Genomic DNA, 16,793 nt, shown 5'->3' with positions numbered 1-16,793 from the left:
TAACCCTCCTCATACATGTGCTTTGAGGATTGACTGATATGATCAATGTAACATGTTTAGCATCATACTAAGTTCATAGCAAACACCCGGCAAACGCTAGCTATGGGCCCTGTTACTCTTGTGATTATTTTTATCATTTGAACTCTGTAGAGTGTTTGGACACTTCAGCCACCGCTCCGAATGGCAGCTGGTCAAGGTGGACTACAAGTCCATTTTTGATAGACGGTGTGCCGAGGAGGACTACCGACCCTGGCAGCTGCACAGCCAGGTAGGACGAGGACAGCTGAGGTTAAGTCCTGGGTGGAAGGCATGTGTCATGTTGGGGGAAAGCTGGCCATTAAAATGTAGGAATAGGGGGTTCTCTAGGTTACAGTGCCCATCTACCACTTTCTTGCATGTTTTGTGTTCCACAGCGGTGAGCAAACTCAACATTTATAGCTTGTGGTGAAGTAATTTCTTTTTTTTCTTTATTGTCCTAGGAGATAATGAGATAAAATTCAAATGTGCTTGGCTTAGACTTACAACTCAAAATGAAATACCAACTCAGCATGCAGATCCAAACATAATTTATCTGAGCATGTCATATGGTTACAGGGTAGGGGCAGGGGTGACAAAAGGATCTTCAGTTTTATCTAGCAATGCAGAGATGTAAAATAATAAAATTATGCGCCGTGAGCAGTGCCAGTAAAATCCTCTCCTGTTGCCCTGTGATTCCCTGGGATTGGGTAGTGCCTCTTGCCTCCAAAGGTACTCTCGGTACAAGGGGGCAGAATTATTAATAGGAAACTTTCCTTCATTCTGGTCCCTCCCCTGATCAGCTCGTATCAGAATGCTTGGCCAAAAGCATTTTTCTGTTGATTTCCCAAGGTGGAAGTCATTCTACAGGTCTCTCTGAGGACATGGCAGAGGTTCTCACTGCACAGCCACCGCCATACTCAGGGAGGAACCCATCGTCTCCCCAAACCTAGACTAAGTACACTTGACCCTTGAACAACAGGGGTTTGAAATGTGCTGGTCCACTGACAAGCAGACTTTTTTTCAGTAAATACAGTACAATGCTTTAAGTGTATTTTTCTCTTACTTACGATTTTCTTCATAACATTTTCTTTTCTCTGGCTTACTTTATTGTAAGAACACCACATATAATACACATAACATACAAAAGATGTGTTATTCAACTACTTATGTAATCAGTAAGGCTTTCAGTCAACAGTAAGCTATTGATAATTAAGTTTTGGGGGAGTCAAAAGTCACATATGGATTTTTTACTGTGCGAGATGGTCAGCACCTCTCACTCCTGTGTTGTTCAAGGGTCAAAGTAATATATTTACATATAGATGTGTCGTGGAGCCAGTTAAAGTGAATTTGCTCAAGAAACACTGTGTATACTAGCCTGGACAAAACTTTTTTCCGTCCTTGAGACACAAAGAAAGCTGCGTTTGACAGTAAGGGCTGCATCAATTAGCATCATATACTCTTCGCAGACTCAGTAATAAAAGTATTACGTACATTGCTGTTACTTTCCCTTTTGAGATGTGCAATCACTATGCTATTCAAAGCTTTTATTTATTTTGTGGAGAAATACTGAGTTTACTTCTCTCACTTGTCTGGTAGTTGGACATAAAATCAGTGCCATAAAGCTGTGTGGGCAGAGGCATAATAAATTGGGACAAATGGATCTTTATACTTCTTAGGAATACCCTTCTTTCATATGCTCATAAATGACCAAATGCATAAATCTTTTATTACAGAAGAATTAAACTTAATTACCAGAGATTTCTTGGCAATACATTTGTTATAAGCTGAGTCTTGGCTATCTGTGTGTCCCTCATAGCACTGGACCTCAAACCTGGCCAGGTAAAGGTTTGCTGAATGCATCAGGAGTGAAGGATGGTTTTTGACACACCCTCATTGCTTCTTAGGATTGCATTTATAGTTGCATTCTACACCAGAGTTCTCTACATCAAAAAGAAAATGCCATTAGTACAAAGTAGGTGACCTATGTCCACATTACACTAAGGTTTGAGAACATCTCTCTGAGTGTCCTGAATTGAAGTAGGGAAGGTCCAAGTGATGTGCCCAACTGAGTGAGATCCTTGTCTCCTTACAGGGGGAAGCATGCATCATGGGAGCAAAAAGGGTATATAAGAAGCGAAAATCAGAGAGGAAGTGTATGCAAGGAAAATATGCAGGAGCTATGGAATCTGAACCTTGTGTCTGCACGGAGGCCGATTTTGACTGGTAAGCTTGTACTGATACTCAGTGTATCAAATCTGTGTGAGTCTTAATGAAAGCTGAGGTTTGAAATAATAGTGACATATACAGAGCTAAGTGACAAGCCTCGTATTCTTATGAAATTACCTTTGGAGGACAACATTTATTGGTTATGTGCATGTGTATATGAAAAACTAGGAATTTCTTTGGACTGAAAGAGGATTCAGAAGATGTCTTATAGCTATCCCCACATGTTTGCTAGATCTCAGGACAAAAAGGGAGACCAGATCCCCCCTTGAGTTGCTTCAGACCACAGCACTGAAAACAGTAAGTTGACTTTTCAGAGAGCAGATATATTTGTGCTCAAGGTAAAAACTTCCTAGAATCTAGGTTCCTAGTAGTGGAACAATGAGCTTATAAAGCAGTAACTTTGCTGTCACTGGGAGTTTTCAGTCAGTGATTAGTTAGCTGATAATTGTGTATGCAAGCTATGGAAGACTTTTCTGATTTCAAGGCAAGGATTCAGTGGCCATTGGCAGTCTATGGCTCTGTGGACGTGGTGGTATGGGAGACCTCTCCCTTTACCAGGATTAAGCTAGTATAAACCAGAAAAGTACTGAGATATTTGAGCACGATAGCATTCTTCCTGAAGCATTTGATAAGCAGAAAGCTAGCCTGTGTTGTCAGCAATGCCCTTACTTTGTTCCAGGTCAGTGTTGGCATTCAAATGAGGTTGGAAATTATTAAGGATGAGTAGGTGGTAACTCCCTTCATCATATCCATCTCATTTTCTGTTCCTTTTTCTTCTTTTTTTTCCTTTTTCCTTAAATTTATATGTTTCGGTTTAGAGAAAACAATTGTTAAATATATATGTCAATGTTAAGTGATTAAAACTTGACGTGCATAAGGAACCAAAGTTATTCCTTTAACATTGGATATCTACCTATGTAGCAATCATAGATCACTTATCTGACCGTCAAAATATCAGTGCTGGGCTGAGATACTGTGCACATACACATCTTATAGCTTAGAAAATGGAAGTCTTCTCTCATGGTAGACCTCTGGAAACATCCTCTGAGTGAATAGTTCTGTGCAGGCCTGCCAAAATTGGCCACCAGGTCTCAGACCAATAACCCAGGGCTGTTTCCCTCTTTTGGTAGACAAGGCAAGCCAAGAGCCAGTGCTAGATCTCTTGGGCTCAGCCAGAGGACAAGAGAACTTCAGTTACATTGGAGCTCACAAGGAATTCTGCCCCAGCTGTAACTTCCATTGCAGCCAGTGCAACATTATTACAATGATAAAAAATATATTTTTCCTGCCCTACCTTTCAGGACTGACACCCTGAAATGCATTCATAAGGAAAACTTCCATGGAATTTTAAAGTCATTTATCCCATCCTTCTTTCCAACTGTTTCTCCCTTATCCCCTCTATTCAAAGAGGATTTGTAAAGGATGACATTTTATCTTAGTCATTTAGCTTTGGCCTTACCAAATAGTCATTCCTTTGTAAAGAGCAAATGTATTCTAGTAGAAAACCAAAGAGAAAAAATGAGATGAGATGTCTTGATTCCCTGATGTCTCCTGGAAGTGTGGGTTTTGGGGCAGTCTTTTCCACAAGGTTCCACAGTAAATGAGTCTTTTGTTATTGTCATGTGTTGTTTTTCTTCTTCCATTTTAAGCTAATCTAGAGTAAAAGGAACACAGGGTAAGGAAGGCAATTAGGCTTTGCCCTTCCCATATCTCTGCCTCCCCTACAGTGTTGGCCCAATTCTTATATTCATCTGTGACTGGAATCTACCTCTAACTGAAATGTATTCTGAGAAGTGGTCAATGAATCATAAACGAGGCCATTGCAAGGTTTTCTGGTCAAAAAAAAAAGGGGGTTTTGTTACTGAATGATTTCTAAAAATATTTTGGAAGACTCACCATGACTTTGTTGAGTTTCTACCAGTAGCCAAAGCCTCAATGAGTCCACTTGCCTATAGCGTAATAAAAGGTGGTTGTCACTAAATGTTCCCTCTCGTCTTGGCTCTCCCCTGGACGTTCCCCCAGATGACCTTGCCTGCCATCCCCAGCACTTGTAAAATAATTCCCTGAAATGAACACCGGGTATCCTGCAGGCAGCATTTCTGAAGTCTTCCTCTCCATGCTGTGTTGAACCAGCACCAAATCCAGCTGATATGTGCAGGATTCTAAGTGCCAGCTGCCTGGTGACAGGCCCCATGGCTAAGCCTGTTTCTCCCTTCCCGACCCTTGTGTGCCAACATCTCACCTCCATCACACAGATGGGCCGATTCATACTAATGCTTGCTAGTGACTGCCTGTGATTTGTCTGTGCATGTGGAGGTCAATTTGTTGTCAATCTCTGTGCCCAAGTTCATCCTCCAGAAGCCAAGGATATCAGGCCACACAGAGGGCTCTGGAACCAAGAAACAGAGGAGGCTGGGAGAAAAATCTTTGACTCTTGCCAAGCAAGAGAGAGGCTTTCAAGCTGTCAGTCTCTACTGACAATGCTAACTGACTAGGACAAAATTTTCCTCAGAGAAATGCTCATGACATTCCTGAAGGACATTTCCTTTTCTGCTGTGACTTTGAAGCATATGGCTTGTGCACAGAGAGACCTGGCTCAGTTCTACTTGGTAGATCCAGATGTCTTGGAAAAGCACCCCAAAGACATCACCAGTAATGGGAATCGTACCACATGTGGCTGTGTTTGTGTCAGTGATGTTGACACTGAGGGTTGAGCTCCCACCACTGTGTGTTTTCTCTTTGTAGCTATCTTGGGGCCCAGCCACCATCAGTGTTGTGTATTCTCCTAATGAGAACATAATCTGCTCTCTCAGCTTAAAGCCGTTTAATTGGAACTATTGGTCATTGAGTCTTCATCTCTACACAAGCATCTCTGTTGCTTTCAAGTTATCTCTTCCGGCATTAGCCTGGGTAATTGACAGATATTCCACAGGGGAAAAACACTTCCATTTTTGGAAAGGTATTGATTTGGTGAACTCTTGTTTGTTGACCACTTGGCTAGAGTAGAAGTTGGCCGTGGACTACCATGAAACCATTCTCAGTAATTTTGCCACCTGCTGACAGGTTTCTTTTGGCCCTTCCCCCCCACAGTGACTACGGTTATGAGCGACACAGCAATGGTCAGTGTCTGCCAGCATTTTGGTTCAATCCGTCTTCTCTGTCAAAGGATTGCAGCTTAGGACAGAGTTATCTCAACAGTACCGGGTGAGTTTCTGAAGTGATGACCTTGAGAGGTCAATCTCTGCTGTTTTTCAGCCTGTGTGAAACGTGCAGAATTACTCCTGCTTGAAGACCAGGGCTTTTGCTTTACAGCACGATTTATTTGTTTTTCGTCCTTTTAGTAATGTGGCACAGATTTGTGTGAATAGTACAAATTTCATCTGAGAATGAGACCCTACTTGCAAATAAAGAAAAAAATGGGTTCCTTGGATGGAGAAGATGATGATGATTATAATAAGTTTCTTCATTTTATGATACTTCATTTCAGAACTATTTCTGTGAAACTACCCTTTACTCTCATTGCATCTCTGTGAAGAAGGCCAAGTAAATATTTCACAGGTGCACTTCCTGTTTTATCGATGTGGAACATAGAGCGAACAAAGAAGCTCAGTGACTTATCACAAGTATAAAGCTGTTCGTGGAAGTGTGTTTCCTTTTCTTTCTGTGTCCAGTCTTGACACATTTAAGGCATGCATCCTGATCTTTGTAAATCTGGAATTACCTTCTAAAAGTTCGTGTTTAATGTTCTGTGTTGTGGGGCTTATCCAATATCATCTAAGAAATACCATAAAAGAAAATATTTCATGACTTTTCCACAAGTGTAGTTGATGTGTATAGACTTTAAAAATAGTATACAGAACTTATTTGGATTCTACTCCAAACATTATGTATAAAAACATCTTTCAGCCATTTGGAGAAATTGAATATGGACTGGTGATAAGGTGATATATTCATCAGGGACAGAGAAACAGAACAAATAGGAAATTACATACATATATATATATGCATCTATATATATACACATGTATATACATGTACATATATGTACGTGTGTGTGTGTGTGTGTGTGTAGGAATTGGATCGCAAGTCTAAGTCCCCAAGATCTGCAAGGTGACTTTGCAAGCTGGACACTGACAAGAGCTGATGGTTTGTTTGAGTCCAAGTCTGAAAGCATGAGAACAGGGAAGCCAATGGTGTAGCTGCTACTAAAGGCCAGAAGGCTCAAAACCCAGGAGAAGCCAGTGTTTCAGCCTGAATGTGAAGGCAGAAAAAAAAAGCCAATTTCCAGTTTGAAGGCAGGCAGGAAGAATTCCCTCTTACTCAGGAAAAGGTCAACCTTTTTGTTCTATTCAGGCCTTTACTTGATTGGACAAGGCCTCCCCACATTGGGAGAGCAACCTGCTTTACTCTACCTACTATTTAAAATGTTAATCTCATCAAAAACAGCCCTCACGGAAACACCCACAACAATATTTGACCAAATATCTGAGCACCCCATAGCCCAGTCAAATTGAGGCATAAAATTAACTATCAAGGTGGTATTAGATTATTTCTAAATATAAATATTCTTATTACTTTTATTGTGTTAACTAAATATAGTTACTTATTTAGGTGTGACAATGGTATTTTGGTTTGACTTAGAAAAAAGAAACCTTATGCTTTAAGGATATATGATGTGTGACATTTTTTTTTTAACTTTATTTATCTTGAGAGAGATAGAGATAGAGAGTGCAAGCAAGGGAAGGGCAGAGATATGAGAGAGAGAGAGAGAGAGAGAGAGAGAATCCCAAGCAGGTTCCACGCTGTCAGCACAGAGCCTGAAGCGGGTCTCAATCTCACAAACCATGAGATCGTGACCTGAGCCGAAATCAAGAGTCAGATGCTTAACCCACTGAGCCACCCAGGTATCCCGAAATTTGTTATAAAATGTTAAAAAACAGATAGGTATTGAAAATTTTTGTAAGTGAGTTAATGGAGGGCATGGCTATTCATTATACTCTTTCATCTCACGTGTGCATGTTTGAATATCCTGATCTTAAAATGTGAAAAAGAGAGGGAGGGAGGGAGGGAGAGGGAGGGAGAGGGATGCCTCACCAGCAGGGCCAGATCCACGTGAAAGTTCCTCTTCTCCTCTCATGCCAGCTGCAGTACACAGGTGAGGACTTCCACATTTCCATTTGAGCACTTCCGTATTTGAGATTGTAACAACGTGTTTTAATTAAGAACAAGAATTACCAAAACAGCCTACATTTTTCCTTTAAAGGAAGGAAACAACACGGACTTGTACCCTCAGATACCCTTATCTCTGATGTTAGGGATTCCTAGAACTTTGGAAAACAGGGATAAGCTGTGATTTATTCGAAGCATAGCATAAAACCTGAGGAAAATAGAAATGACATTTTTACAGCAGGGGGTCAGTGAGGCCGTCAGCGTGCACAGCGTGGAAAACTGCAGAGGGCTGCTGACATATCCACACTTACCAGTGAAGGAACGCCCAAGAAGAGAGTTTTATTACGTGCATGTACCAGCATGTTTAGACATTGTAAAGGGCATTGGAAACCCCTAAAGCTAATTTCAGAATTGATTTTTTTCTCACTGACTCAGTCAAGGAAGTTATATCATTTTCCCTTTGGTATCGATGAGGGGAGGTCCCAGTACACAGGGTCTATATTGTTCCAGACACTATTCAAGTCACTGGAATAAGACTAAGTGTAGGCGATGACCCTCCCTCTTCAGGTTATTGAGAATACACACACACACACACACACACACACACACACACACACACACACACACATTTTAGGCTATCCCTAAATAGGTTGCACCCTCTCTTTGGTAAAGTTCGTATATAAAATTCAAATAAACCCTGACCCCTATCAAAGAAAACATCAGAGATGATTGAATCATAATAAAGAGTCTGTTCAATAGTATTTTTCATCTGTATCTTATAAAATTAAAATTTCAATTAAAAATGTTACTCAGCAGTAAGTGTCCAGGTATATAAATGTTAGTCAATGCAGTTGTGTTTATTAATCACAGAATCACAGACATTACTGCCTACAACTCACCTGCTCTCTCAGAGCTTTGTTCACGTGAGTATTGCATGATAGCATCTGACCCAAAAAGATTTTTGTTAAGTTACCACATCTACCAGGGCGCCTGGGTGGCTCAGTCGGTTAAGCGTCCGACTTCAGCCAGGTCACGATCTCGCGGTCCGTGAGTTCGAGCCCCGCGTCGGGCTCTGGGCTGATGGCTCAGAGCCTGGAGCCTGCTTCCGATTCTGTGTCTCGCTCTCTCTCTGCCCCTCCCCCGTTCATGCTCTGTCTCTGTCTCAAAAATAAATAAAGGTTAAAAAAATAAAAAAAAAAAAGTTACCACATCTACCAGTTTCCTCTGTTCCATGCAGTTTCTCCAGAAAAGCATCCACATCAGCGAGTGGGCTTGTGTAAAGAGGAGATGTGATAAATGCCAGCCATCGGCTTGTACCATAAGCATCTTGCTCTCAAAAGCAAGGTGCTCTCAGGTGGAGGAGTGACCACTCTCACAGGGCCCTGTGGGCTACAGTCAGGAGGAAGGGTATGAATAGTCACCCTGCTGATTGGCGTATTGGCTGTCTGTACATTCTGCATTAAGAACAAGAAGATCCTTAGCTGGAGCAGGTGCCTGAAATCATCTTCGTAGAAAGCCTCCTCCCATCAAATTCCCATTTGCTGTATCTGGAGCCAGCTCAGAAGTTGGCAAGTGGTAAAGAATAGATGAAATTGAAAAAGAATGAAATGTCCCTCCAGCCCCTCACCTTGGAACTGTCCTGGCTTTGTGTTGAGTCACTGGAATTTATAAACACAGATTCAGTATTTGATGTAAGCCACTACAGGGCCGCCATTAACAATTTAGCTTTTCACTTAAAAGTATTTAATTGCAAAAGAAATATATACATATGTTTTTCTGTGTTTAAAAAAACAATTCAGATCGTCACCCCTCTCCTGCCCCCTTTTCCGACACAACTGTGATCTGTTTGGTATTCATGCTTCTGAACACTTTGCATTTGCCAGCAAATAAGTATGCCAAGAAAGAATGTACAAAGTTCATTTGAGAGGTTGTTCTTATATGTCATTTCCTATTAGATATATTATTATTCTGTTTTTCCTTTTCATTCAGAGGTAGATCTTAAACAACTTTCCAAGACAGAATATATAGGTCTCCCTTCCATATAATTTCTTTTAATTCCAGAGTATTAAAGTACCTGGTATTGTTTCACCATGCCTTTTCATGGACATTTGGGTTATTTTCTATTTTCTGCCACTATAGTCAGTGTTGGAATTAAAAAGCTCGTACCGTAATAATTGTTATAAAAATACCCAAAGATAATTAGATTCTCTTTTGGCAATTGGAAGTGTTTCTGCTGACTTGTGAAGCAAATCCCATTCAGCCAACTGCTTGCTTCTTAGACCTGCAGATCCAGGTCTAATATTGCCAAGTCCATGCCAAATATTGCCCCATATGGGTTAAGACACTAGCTTCCTGCTCACACACTACCAGGAGTCCCACATGTTAGAGATTCATTTGTATTAACTGTCCTCTTCTTTTAAAATAAAAATGCCAATGGCTTATCTAAGGGAACGCTGAGAGGAAGGCCGAGTGGGATTTCCCAAGTTCACTAGGTGAGGAAGGTCACTTCAGGCAAAACGAATAAGAGATGACCAGGCTGAAAGGGTCACATGATGCCAATGCCTGGAAGTTGATGATAGACCAAGGAGCCACAGTGCATCCTAAGCCTCTCCCAAGTTGGTCTTAGCTATCCATGGGCACCCGTGCTCTGTCAGTCTGGATTCCGTGTTGGCATCAGGCAGGCATGAAATACAGAGGAATCACAAGGGAAAGGGCAGCCTGTGGGTAAGAGAGACAACTCCATCAGTTGTACTGGCCAGGTGCCCTGCCCGCATCACGGCACCCCTTCCAGCAGAGCCCACGGTGCAGACACACAGTCAGAACTTGAACTGAAAGGGTCTACTGAATGACTGCCCCTTGTCAGTCGGGTTTGACAAGGAAATCTCCTAGCAGCACCTTCTGAGAGTTTGGTTTAAAGCATGCAGATAAACCTTCCTCTTCCTTTTATTTTGCTTCACCCTTACAAATGGTTATGGTTGCCTTCAGAGTCAGCTTATTACCCTGTATATATAGCAGTGTTCGCGGGTTTGCTTACTTCACCAGGATGGAAACAGTCTAGGATCAGTTATGATTATGCCTAACAGAATTAGTATTTTTAGGAGATGCCAACATTTTTATCAGCTTCACTGTAGAAACATGAACAATTTTTGTTTTAGCAATTAGCTACATCTGAGAAAAGATAATTGGAATAAGAGTGGAAATGGGTGCAAAATGTCCCTTGGGTGGCTGGCGTTACCTGTCCTTAGTTCTTGGTCCAGTGGTGTCCGATTTCTAAGGTTCACATCATGGAACCTCATGTAAGCAAAGTTCCACCATGTTCTTCATGGTAAGCTCCCTGCCTCTTTTCATCCTTTGCCCTCACACCTTCCCCAAGCCATTCCATGGAAAGCCAGGAGGCTGGACCAAGGCCTCAGGCATTATGGATAGAGAGTGAAATGTAATGGGGATGTTCTAAAAGGGAGTTATTTTAGAATGAAACAAGTAAGGGTTTTAAATGACTTCTGCCATTTACTATTATCTTAGCAAGTGGCTTCCTTTCTTTGAGCCTTAGCCTCTTAACCTATAAGATTGTGCTATTTGCTTTTGGGGTTTGACTTAAATGCAGCACTACATAAAAAGCATGTAGCACAATGCCTAGCAGATAATGGTCACTTTGCAAAATGCATATGCCTATCACCGATAGTCAGCATCTAAGGGCTCCTCTGGAGTGAAGGAAAAAAAGAGGGAGACATCCTTTCATGGTGTATCTAAAGCCCCAGGCATTTATTTGATACTTAATAGTATCAACTACTGTGACCTAGGACATGTTTAATCTAAGCCCCTGTTTTTTCATCTGTAAAACAAATAATCACCTGTATACACTCATAAAGTTACAGGATTACTAGACATCAAAACACATGTCTCTTTCCCTCTGCCACTCAAGGCAGATAACACCTTTACCTGATTAGTGAACAAGTTCCTTTTATTCAAATAGAATGAAATCAGTATTCATTTGTATATTTTCCTGCATTTTAGTACTGAAATTACCCTAAATTTGTTTCTTTTTGTTTCTCCATCTGTGTCTATAAATATCTCAGTTTACACATACACAAACACAGTCTCTAGTTGTACTTCTATATGGTTAAATCTTGTTTATACGATTTTGGATCCAGGGAACATGCTGCAAATTCAAGTTGCTAAATTAACTAGGACATCGCTTGTTTCATGCCAACCGTAAAAGATTCTGTAAATATAAAATAAAGTGGGCATTGGATTGGTTTATTATAAGAAACCAAGATAATCTTCTCACGGGACAGATTTCTTCTTGCTATTAAGCTAGAGATATTTCTAGATGTGTTAAAAAAAAAAAAAAGTATGTGTATAGAAATTTCTGTCTGTGGAGCTTCTTTTGAGAAGCCATTAATCCCTTCTGAAAGAATGTACAATAATAGTTCTTACTGTCCCTCAGGGTTGGTTTGTTAATATATGCAATGAGGATATTTACTCAAGGGGCCTAAATAGATTTTTAGCATTAATTTTTAACATTAATTCAGTATCTATGTAAGAACATTTAATGTGTCTGGCAAATACACAAACACATACACACACACACACACACACACACACACATAAATTCTAGCAGAATAGCAATCTCCATACTATCAACACACATTTGGAATGTTTTAAAAATTCTTTCTAGAAACATATTCCTTTCTACATAAGCCATAAGAACACTTAGACCCTGGCTAACCTGCCATTGCCCTGGAGTTACTATTTCCAGGGGCTTTGAGGGCTGTGGTCTTCTCCCAAGTGACCCCACTCCTGGGCTTGGAGGGGATTTTGATATTCAGTGTGATCTCCTCAGCAAGATTTGTCAGTGTGCACCATGGAGAATAAGCAGTCCTAAAAGTGGTGCATGTGTTTAAAGTCCACAGAAAGGAGATCACTTGCATAGTTTACAGACTAAACACTACAGGGGGCTGTGTAGCTGTTGTCTAGCAGAGCTGTGCAGTCTCACAGCAGATACTCAATAATTGTTTGTTGCCATGAAGTTGACTCTTTAGAGTACGTACCTTGCTAGGATATAGTTTTCCACATTTTTATGGGATGACATTGGGGTTGAGAAATGAAGAGGGTGAATGTCGCTGTGTGGAGACCTAGGTCCTCATATAGCTATTCTTGCCCATGTCAGTGGTATTGGCATTAATGATTCTTATCCAGGTTGTCTTGCACAGTGGCAGGAGACAGTAAACTTAGTCTAGAGACCCAGAGCTGTTAATCGCTTCCCATGTGACCTTGGAGAACTCGGAACTGTATCGCTTTTATGATATTTGAGATCCCTTCAGACTCTGACATGTCCATGACCAATTTGAAATGATTCAGTATTAGGATTCCTAGAACTCCAGGTGCTCAAAAAAAGGGGAAATTTCTTTATATAAATTAGTTGTACAACTCATTGGCTCAGATCGTGGATTCCACGAGTCATTCTCATGATTCTTGATTTTTAGTCATTTAACCGGGCCATATGTAACATTTCATCATGTTGACATTCAAAATAAAGTCACATTCCATTTACTAGTCAAAATAAATTACTGCTGAGTGCAAGGAAAGTTGTTTTGTTTTTTTGTTTTTGTTTTTTTTTTTCCATCAGCTAGCCTCCTCCTCCTGGTCTCCTAATCCCAAGCTTGCTTACCTGAAAACTGTTCCTTTGAAGGGGAAAAACTTGGAGAAACCTGCTCAGTCAGTCACAGAACCCCATTCTTCCTGAATGTTGATGTTAAGGCTACTACATAGGTTTTGTGTTGAAACATGGGAACATGAGTCTAGGAAGATTTTAAGTCTTAGTCATGCACTGTACTCACAGCTAGCTGCCTTCTCCCTAAGACTCACACCGCCTTTTGTTTTGTTGAGTGTTGTAACAAGGCAGTTTTCCCTTGAAAGCAAAGGCACATAGTAAGATCCAAGAAAATAAATCATTTAAAATCTCATTGTGAGCACAAACGAGGGATACCATAGCTCAGTGACCATAAGCCTTGCCTAGACTATAAGAAGACCTACAGTTACAACTCTGCCTTGGTCATGACGTGTGATGACTACCCTTTAAAAGGCAAGAGACAACACCACAGAGAGACATGATCTCTAAGCTGATTTTTACAGAATGAGTGAAAGCTTGACAGGAGGAAAGAGCAGCCCAGGAAGAAGGAAGAGCACAGGGAGAAAGAAGGCATGTAGCCTTCAGCGTGGCCTGGGCTCAAGAAGCACATTGGAAAAGGGCTGAAGCTACAAAAGTCCCCTGAGGATAGATTGGGGACTGCACTTAAAACTTCAGTGGGATCCTTTATGAACAAGCCTACAGGAAGTTTTGAATGAGTCTAAGAAAGAAATTGACATAGTCCGATTGGATTTTAAGATCACGAGAGTGCAATTTCTGTTTTCTGGAAACTTGCTGTGTAATAGCAAGTTCGTGTTTAATACTTTAAATGCTAACTTTTTAACTAACTATTGATATTTTAATATTTATTAAGTCCTAACAAGGCATCAGAGTCTAAACTAAGCCTTCTTGAATGCAGTATCTTATTTAATCTTCTCAAGAACGTCATTGAAAAGAAAGATGCTGTAATTATCCCTCCCTAATTGACAGGCAGAGAGTCCAAGCGTTAGAGAAAGGTTGGGTAACTGACCAGGTTCATACAGTAAGTGCCCAGATTTAAACTCAGGCACTTTGGTTCTGCAACACTAGTTTTAACCCCAGGGAAGTGGTCTTTAGTTCTGGATGCACACAAGAATCACCAGGGGAACTTAAAACAAAAACAAACCCACCCTAATGCCCAGAATTCTCAGTTAAATCGCAATTTAATCAATTCTCAATGAAATCAAGACCCCTGGGAACAGGGTCTTGGCACCTATTTTAAAAGTGCCGGCAAGTGATTCTAAAGCACAGAGTTGCAGTCTACTGAGCAAGACTACAGTGTCACCTTAACATACAGGGAATAGTCATAAACATCCATATTCTACCACCACCCTAAAATCGCAAGAAAAAAAAAACTACGAAATAGTAAAATCACAGAAAATGAGGACTTTCATGGCTTTTTTTCCAGTTTTACTCTCAGTGAAAAGCTATGGCCTTCATCTGTTTTAAGACTGGCAGGCAGCAACGAAGAAAAATCAAAGGAGGTAAGGGTAAAAAGGAAAAGGTGACAAAGGGGTTTCAAGGTGGGAAGGAAGAGAATGGTTGAAGTCGGGGCTGTTGAAGTAATAAGACACTATCTACTGATGAGCGGTCGGTAATATCAAAGGCACATTTGCAGAATGTTTCCTTTTCAGTAATTGTACAAAGACTCCCTTGCCATTACAAAGCACTTTTCTTCTTGGCGGATTGAAGAATGCTTTACCAACTAAATGCATCCCAGTAATATTCAGAGCTTAGGTCCAACATAATCATAAGTTGCCTTGTTATTATGGAGGTAGCAGCCCCATTTAATAACATATTAAATGCATTATTCATTTATGTAACTCAGACCCAGGGACAGCTGCTGGGATGAAAATAGAACCATTCTCTAATGCAAAAAGCAGGTGTGTGCTTACTTGAGTAAATGAACTCTATATTTCTGCACAATTTTCTTCTAAATTTCAGGGACAGGTCTGGTAGTGCTAATGTGATGCCATTTTCATCCAGGAAATAAAATGGTTTCAGAATGGTTTTTAATGAGCATTTAAAAAAAATTACCAACAGTCTTCTCGGTGGCAGAATCCCAGGGGGGATGGATTCGTGCTTTGGATTTAAGCAGAACTGTTGCTGCTGGATTCAGGAAAGCCTGGGGCAATGATTGGTCAGAACTGCAGCAAACAAAGGAATGTACTCTAGCTGATGATGCCAGTGGTGATGGTGAGCCCATGTCTTTATAGCTGCTCGCCAAGACAGAGTCACAGGTGTGCTTGGATGCTAAGTGATTAAAAATCATAACCTGCCTTCAGTGAAACGTGCAGGGAGTTTCTGATGCACAAACTCACTGGGATGGTATAATTACCGTGTGACATCACTGGTCATTTTCTTGCTACCTTTGCTGGTACCAGAATGTCACCATTCTGCAATGCCAGTGCATTTTTTTTCTCTCTCTCTCTTTCTCCCATCTACCATCATTTTCTCTTTTAATCAGTATGCACTGAAGCACAGTGGATTTTCTTAAATATCAAATGGAGTGATGTTAAAAATGCTCACCCAAGATAATGACCAATCAGAATGGGTAAGGATCCTAGTGCAGGAGCAGAGATTTGGAGGCTGCCTGAGGGGCTAGGTGTTAACCCCTTAGTTTCTGGATTGTAAAGAGAAGCAGGGACTTCAAAGATAGGAATTGATCACAGCTGGGCTGGTGAGTGAGGTGCTTGAAGGGTTTAGGGCAGTGGTCGTACCCAACTGCTGTGCAGATACTTTAGCATTTGAAATGGTACAGTCAGGGGCTCCTGGGTGGCTCAGTCGGTTAAGTGTCCAACTTTTGGTTTCACCTCAGGTCTTGGTCTCACAGTTCTCAAGAGTTCGAGCCTCACATCTGGCTCTGTGCTGGAAGTGAAGAGCCTGCTTGGGATTCTCTGTCTCCCTCTTTCTCTGCCCCTTCCCCACTCATGCTGTTTCTCTCAAAAATAAACAAATGAACATTTAAATTAAAACATACACACACACACACACACACACACACACACACACACACACACAGTACAGTCATCCCAGTGTGAATCTACTATCAGCTTTGTATGTGCCCCGGGACAAGGATGCCCTCAAGGAACTTAAACTTCAAGTCACACAGGAAGACAGTCAGAGAAGGCATAAATGGGTTCCTATCAGGCAAATCATAAGGATTCCTTTAAGAGTTCAGAGGAGGGACATGGGGCGCCTGGGTGGCGCAGTCGGTTAAGCGTCCGACTTCAACCAGGTCACGATCTCACGGTCCGGGAGTTCGAGCCCCGCGTCGGGCTCTGGGCTGATGGCTCAGAGCCTGGAGCCTGTCCGATTCTGTGTCTCCCTCTGTCTCTGCCCCTCGCCTGTTCATGCTCTGTCTCTCTCTGTCCCAAAAATAAATAAACGTTGAAAAAAAAAATTTAAAAAGAGTTCAGAGGAGGGACAATCTCCTTCTATTTAAAGAGTCAGTACAGTCGTGGTAAAGAGAGGAAGTGTTCTAGAGACACATTTTATGGGGTCTTGACTATGTGATCATGAGAAAACTGGTTAACTTCCATGAATCTTAGCTTCTTCATCTATATATTGAGAATAATACTTTCCTTAAGCAGAACATTTCAGGGTATTTTTAAGATAAATGGCAAAAGTCATGTAAAGAACTTAGCACAATGACAAGTATAATTAGCACTCTCTCTATATGAACTTTTTATTATTTCACTTCTTATTTTAC

The 16,793-nt window shown here is 41.0% G+C and overlaps 1 protein-coding gene across 6 annotated transcripts in view; it reads left to right on the top strand.

Annotated features, from left to right (window-relative positions):
- SORCS1 (sortilin related VPS10 domain containing receptor 1) overlaps nucleotides 1-16,793 on the top strand; it is a 550,691-nt gene that overhangs the window by 415,624 nt on the left and 118,274 nt on the right. For all 6 annotated transcript variants that reach the window (XM_086680819.1, XM_086680821.1, XM_086680820.1 and 3 more), the window contains exons 15-17: nucleotides 151-268; nucleotides 2,111-2,241; nucleotides 5,335-5,448. In XM_086680819.1, coding sequence (XP_086536945.1) covers nucleotides 151-268; nucleotides 2,111-2,241; nucleotides 5,335-5,448 — 363 coding nt within the window. The remainder of the gene's footprint in view (nucleotides 1-150; nucleotides 269-2,110; nucleotides 2,242-5,334; nucleotides 5,449-16,793) is intronic.

The sequence above is a fragment of the Puma concolor genome, chromosome D2 (assembly GCF_028749965.1).
Source record: "Puma concolor isolate L17-30 chromosome D2, mPumCon1.1.hap2, whole genome shotgun sequence".
NCBI lineage: Eukaryota > Metazoa > Chordata > Mammalia > Carnivora > Felidae > Puma > Puma concolor.
The sequence above is the reverse complement of the archived record's forward strand: the minus strand, read 5'-3'. Positions and strand labels throughout refer to the sequence as shown.